Source organism: Acyrthosiphon pisum, chromosome X (assembly GCF_005508785.2).
Source record: "Acyrthosiphon pisum isolate AL4f chromosome X, pea_aphid_22Mar2018_4r6ur, whole genome shotgun sequence".
Lineage (NCBI taxonomy): Eukaryota > Metazoa > Arthropoda > Insecta > Hemiptera > Aphididae > Acyrthosiphon > Acyrthosiphon pisum.
The window spans coordinates 67,737,022-67,743,145 of record NC_042493.1 but is presented as its reverse complement, the minus strand read 5'-3'; the positions used below and the strand labels follow the sequence as shown (position 1 = coordinate 67,743,145).

General features: G+C 27.2%; 2 protein-coding genes across 2 annotated transcripts in view; one reads left to right on the top strand and one right to left on the bottom strand.

Moving 5' to 3' along the window:
• LOC100164003 (CWF19-like protein 1) overlaps nucleotides 1–1,203 on the top strand; it is a 2,905-nt gene extending 1,702 nt beyond the window's left edge. Inside the window, exons 8-13 of the mRNA XM_001942682.5 lie at nucleotides 1–62; nucleotides 153–238; nucleotides 314–429; nucleotides 526–670; nucleotides 748–929; nucleotides 991–1,203. Coding sequence (XP_001942717.1) covers nucleotides 1–62; nucleotides 153–238; nucleotides 314–429; nucleotides 526–670; nucleotides 748–929; nucleotides 991–1,132 — 733 coding nt within the window. The 3' untranslated portion in view covers nucleotides 1,133–1,203. The remainder of the gene's footprint in view (nucleotides 63–152; nucleotides 239–313; nucleotides 430–525; nucleotides 671–747; nucleotides 930–990) is intronic.
• A 2,264-nt stretch (nucleotides 1,204–3,467) lies between these two features.
• LOC100161950 (alpha-ketoglutarate-dependent dioxygenase alkB homolog 7, mitochondrial) lies at nucleotides 3,468–5,435 on the bottom strand. The gene is made up of 4 exons (XM_001942742.5): nucleotides 4,631–5,435; nucleotides 4,383–4,562; nucleotides 4,149–4,276; nucleotides 3,468–3,749 (listed from the first exon to the last, which is right to left on the bottom strand). The coding sequence occupies exons 1-4, from the start codon at nucleotides 4,952–4,954 to the stop codon at nucleotides 3,611–3,613; spliced, it is 771 nt and encodes a 256-aa protein (XP_001942777.2). The 5' UTR covers nucleotides 4,955–5,435; the 3' UTR covers nucleotides 3,468–3,610.
• Nucleotides 5,436–6,124: the final 689 nt, after the last annotated feature.

The window sequence follows — 6,124 nt, the reverse complement described above, 5'->3', positions numbered from 1 at the left end:
CAATTATAGAAATAATGATCAAACTAAAAAGAGAAAATTTGATGGACAACCAATCAAACAATGTCAGTAAAATGTATTTATAATTTTTATTAACTTATAATAACACATCTGAAATGTGAAAATTTTATATTTTGATACAATTTTTTGAACAGCTATTGATATAAGCACAGATTCTTGCTGGTTTTGTTTGTCGAGTAAAAACATTACTAAGCATTTGATTGTATCTATTGGGAATCAGGTATTCAGTATTCTATTAGTTTTTACTTATATTTTAACCCATAACATTTATATAATATGAACTAATTTGTTTAAGGTATACTTATCTGGCACTAAGGGTCCATTAGTCAAAGAACATATACTAGTGGCTCCAATTGAACATTACAAATCACTTGCTGAAGTACCACCAGAAACAGAAAATGAAATAAATCTGTAATTATCTATTTTTTTTTACTATTCAAACTATAATTTGGGCATTACAATTTAAAAAAAAAAAAAATAACAAAATGATTTGGATTTTTGTTACAGGATTAAAAGTTCTTTAAATCAGTATTTTGAAAGCACAGGTCGGGTAGCAGTTTATTTTGAACGTAATATTTTATCTGCTCATTTTCAATTACAAGTGATTCCAATTCCTATCAGAATGGCAGATCATCTTGAGAACATGTTTAAAGTAACTAAAATTATCATATATTTTAATAATTATTATTATTTATAACTCATATTATATTTAATATTCAATTTGTACAGGCTAAATTTAAAGAATATGATCTCAATTTGGTAGACATTCCACCAGCCGCATCGCTACGTCAAATAGCTGGGAACAGTGAAGGCCATTACTTTTGTACAGAGTTGCCTAACGGTAAACGTTTGTTTCATAATGCTGCCAAAAAAAGTGGTCATCGGCCAAAATTTCCAATTCATATTGCAAGGTATTTTATAAATTCTTAGTTTATATGTTTTCAAGACATTAATAAAGTGTATTTGTTTTAGGGAAGTGTTGGCGTCTCCAAAACTATTGAATGTTGAAAGTCGTATTGACTGGAGAAAATGTGAGCAGACTGTAGATGAAGAAGAGAATGATGTTAAAATGTTTCGTGATGCTTTTGAACCTTTTAATCCAATAAAAGATTAATCAATCTGATTTTAATCATAATTATTATCAATTCTATTTGTAGTAATAAATAAATGGATTAAGAAAGAGTATTTTGTACAGTTTAAAAAAATGAACTCATAATTTTTTAGAGATCATAATTCAAAAGTATTAGATGTAAAGATAATTTTTACATACTTTTATAAATAATTAATATAATATTAGAGAAATATATGACTCAGTGTTTGAATCAAATATTGAGGGGAAAAAAATGAACTACCAAGAATTATGAAAAATGCAAATTGTATGTATCTATTACAGTGAAACGGACACCTCTAAATAGCGGACGTTTTTATGGGAACGGGGACATTTTTATCACTTTTATATGGGAAAACCCCTGAATACCGGACACTCTAAATAACGAACACTTTTATGGCAGTTTAATTTTTGATTTTGATAATTTTTATCGTAAATATCACGATTTAAGATAGTGCTATCTTAATTTGTTGTATATAGAATAATATTGTAGAATGGTTTAAGAAATATCTAATCTAATGTTACTACAATACATTATTATACTATGTACAATTATAGTTTATCTTATCTGTCCATTATCTAATAATATTGTCTATGAAAACATTTTTCTAGTTTATGTTCTGTGATGTTATCCTACTCGTACATTTTTAATATGTATTTAGTTGTATTTGTGATTTTAATACATAATATGTACGAACGTATTCCTAAACGTATTGTAGTACGCAATGGCTAGTAAACGAAAAAGGATCTAACTCCCCAAATAGGAAGTCTACACGAGACATTGGCAGCAGTGAAGGGTGTGCGTGAATACATTTCTTCTATGGAAACACAGAATACTTCATTGTTCTCCAACACAGTTAAATTACAAAATGCCTTAATACACGAAATTACTATGCATCGAGGTCTTAAACAAGCTAAAGTAACTGATTTTTTCAATAAATGTTAATTTTTATACTACATATATGATATTTTTAAATAATAATATGTACAACTAATATTTATTTATTATATAAATGTTGTACATATATGTTTTATATTATGTAGTTATTATTTCTCTAAATTTTTTTCGAAATTTTTTTTCCCTCTGAATAGCGAACACCTCTAAATAACAGATAAAATTACGGCGACCGAGAGTGTCCGGTATTTAGAGGTTTCACTGTATATTGATAATGTAATACTAAATTATAATATAATATAATGAATGATATAGGATGTAATACGTAAAACAATATAGTATAATATTATTAAACACCTTTGACCATGTCAATCTATATGTATCTATATACAATAATTGGAGAGGGAGCTCCGAAAAACGAGACAAATTTATAATAATTAATAGTGAATAATAGTATAATATAATAATAATACTATAATATTACGTATAAAAAGTTCCCAGAATTTAATCGTTATTTTTCTATAAATAAATTCCGTGAACTTTTTGATCTTACTACGTATAGTACTAGTAGTCCCACTTGAGACAAATATTTGTTTTTTTTTTTTATATGTAAATATATTAATTGAGATAATTGTATTATAATACCTAGCTAATCCTGTGAACTTCAATACTTGTTAAAAATGTCAACTCTATATGATTCAAACTTTGGTCAGTCAGAACATATTTGATAATATTATATTATAGTTAGGTATCCCGCCCGTTAGACACACTTGTGATTATGTGAGCAGTTTATTTTCAGGTAGGTGCGAGGTGCATACGTAATTACGAATGTATTATTAACACGTTGGGTGACACGGTGTTTAAGATGTGCATGTTGAGGTTCCCAGGAGAACGATTGAAAAAATAGGATTAAGAATACTATGGTTATGACCAAATGTAAAATACAGGTCTACAATTATATTCAATCATTATTTTTGTCATCCAGATTTCCTGAAATTGTCTTTTTGTACAAACCTTGTCCTGAAAATTATGAACACAACAAAAAAAGAATCAGCCAAATGGGTCAAGCTGTTTAAGAGTTTATCCCAAACAAAAAAAAGCGACTTCATTTTATACTACGTATTGATTATATAATATATAACTGTAATATAATAATAATACTATAATAATGTATATAATAATAATACTATAATATATAACCATAATATATAATGAACACTTTCAACTCTTAATTGTCATGAAACAACTTTAAATTTCAGACAGTACAGTAGAACATACTCAGATTTGTCAAGAATTGACAGCTTGGTTTTCTCTATATTTTTCTTCAAGTGTACTTTTAAATTAATTTTTACTTCAAACTACTAAGAGATTTTCGATTCTCAAGAGACCAACATTTTATACTTACTTTAAATTATCAAATGTTTGAAATATTGAGGGTTGACTGTAAATTACATTTAACATTTTTTATAATATATTTTTATTAACAGAAAACAAATAGTTTTGTAAATATAACAGATTTTAGTATGAGATATCCTATTAAATAATAAAATAACACAAGTAAATCTTGATTAACTAATATAATTATTGAATTATTTCTCAGCCTCAACCGGTGGCTCATTTCTCATTACTATTGATACTCTTCGTTCCCGTACAATTTGTCTATCACTGAACACAGACGGTGCACCATCACTTAATATTTCATGTGTGTATTGGTATCGAGCTGAATCCCTGTTTATAGTTAAATTACAAATAAGAATTCATAATAAATACTGAATAATAATTATTGAGAAAAAAATAAGAAATTTATGGGATTTACTTTTTTTTATTGAAATTTATCATTAAGTAAAAATGTTCCAAAATTGTTTATTAAAATTATGCAGTCTAATAATTTTTAATAAACAAAATGTTAAACTGTTCATAATTTAGTTGAACTGTAAGAATTTTTAAATGTATGTTTATCTAAAATTAAGTTATGGTCAGTATCGGGATATAAACTGAAAATGTCTACCTAATTTATTAACATGCACACACATCTAATTGAATTAATTCATAATTTTAAATATATAGAATGTAAATAAATAAAAATAAAAATATTAATAACAATTTAAAATACCATATGAAACTTACTTCATAATATATAATGATCGGCGAGGTAATAGAGCATAAACTACATAGATGTCTGGATGTTTTTCATCAGCTAAACGCATGACAGAATCGGACAGTAAGCTCAAGCCAGCAATTATATTTCCACAGAACTAGTTAACAAAAAATGATAGTTGTATTATTTGATATGTTTTCATCAAATAAAGAAAATTATTTATTTATTTAAAAATATTAGTAATTCAGATATTAAATATTTACTCGTATACTATCTATATGTGGTTTGACATAACCTTTGTCGCATAAATCAAGTACATGAACTCTCTGCATTTGTTCTGTGATTGATTCAGCAAATACTCTATTTCTGAGCTTTTGTATCACATTTGAATTGTTTTGATCTTTCCATGTGATGATTTCTGTTTCCCTATATCCGTGTATGGCCTAAGTTAATAAACATTTGTTTAATAAATATTAATTTAAATATATTATTAGAAAGAAATTATGCTTACATCATCCCAATGATCGTGTTGATAGCGTAAACGTTTCAACGATTTTTCTATTTCATCAATCAGTCGTGACTCTTCGTCAACGGACACAATGTCTGGTACAATGGTAAATGAAGAATCAAATTGTTGTAGTTTAATGTCAACTAAATTGTTTATGCATTTTGGAAATTTATATCTTACATATTCACTCTTATCGACAGACTTTAAAATATTATGTTCAATTGACGACGATGATTTGCTAAACAATTTATTTAAATGAAACAGACGAGACGCAGAGAACAGCTGATTGAGGACAATCTCTTTACAAGCCAAGTTCCCAGTAAACATCTTGTTAAAATATATAATAATCCAACAACGATTTTTGAATTGTCAGACAATATTTCCACTTTTACAACCGATGAAATAATACAAAATATCGTATTATCGTGTAAAAAAACACAATAACCAGCTGAGATTAGACAAGTTCATATGGTAAACTAACTTCAGTATCGTCGACCGTCCGTGTACAACAATTACTTTTTTCTCTTTATCTGTCGAGGACTACGGGCAAACGAAATAACGACCTACCTACCTCAAAAGTTTGTCAAAAAACCATAATACCATAATTATAGTACTATTTTATTGTTCGACCAGAGCACGGAACCATAATATTGTACTATTAATAACGGTGCTACAGTATAATATTGATTAATAACTATTACTTATTAGTTATGATAATTTTATTAACAACTAGAGTAAGCCATGTGTACTGTGTTTGTTTAGGCAGTCTTATGAAATATGTTATATGAATGTTTACTGTTTACGATTCATAAATCGTAAGTCTCCACAATAATATTATTATAATATAATCTCAATTGGTTTGATAAGGTGTAACTTGGCATACCAGTTGTTGATTGATAATATTATCACAGAATAAAATATTAAGAAAAGTTAAGAAAAGTTAACCATTCGCAATCACCATAGACCTATAAACTAATAAGTGTAGGTCTATGCCATTTGGCATATACTACCCTGCACCCGACATGACAAAATATATCTATTTTGTCATGCTACCCGATTCCAATGGTCGTTAGACGTTAGACCCACGAAGAAGTTTTTTTACAGAATTTCGACAAAACATATCTATTTAAACTTTTTATTTTTGTTTCTTAGGTAATTGGTGTATACCTAATGTTTAAAATACTCATCTACAAAGTAATTAATACTTAATTACTTACTCAATTATTCATAAAACAAGTTTTAGATTCTGAGTGGAACAATGAATGTATTGATTTTACAATGATGTGTGTTTTTTTTTATTTTTATTTTTTATTTTTATTTTTTATTTTTTTTGTGTCTGTGTACACGATAAGTAGTCGAAATAATGCTACGATTTTCAACTTCAGTATCTTGTTCGATCAGAAAGTGAATATCGTTGGTGCATTGGGGAGGTCAAAATTTAAATTTACCAGTAGTTTTCAAAAGCACCGGGAAAAACAAAAGAAAAATTAAGGAAAA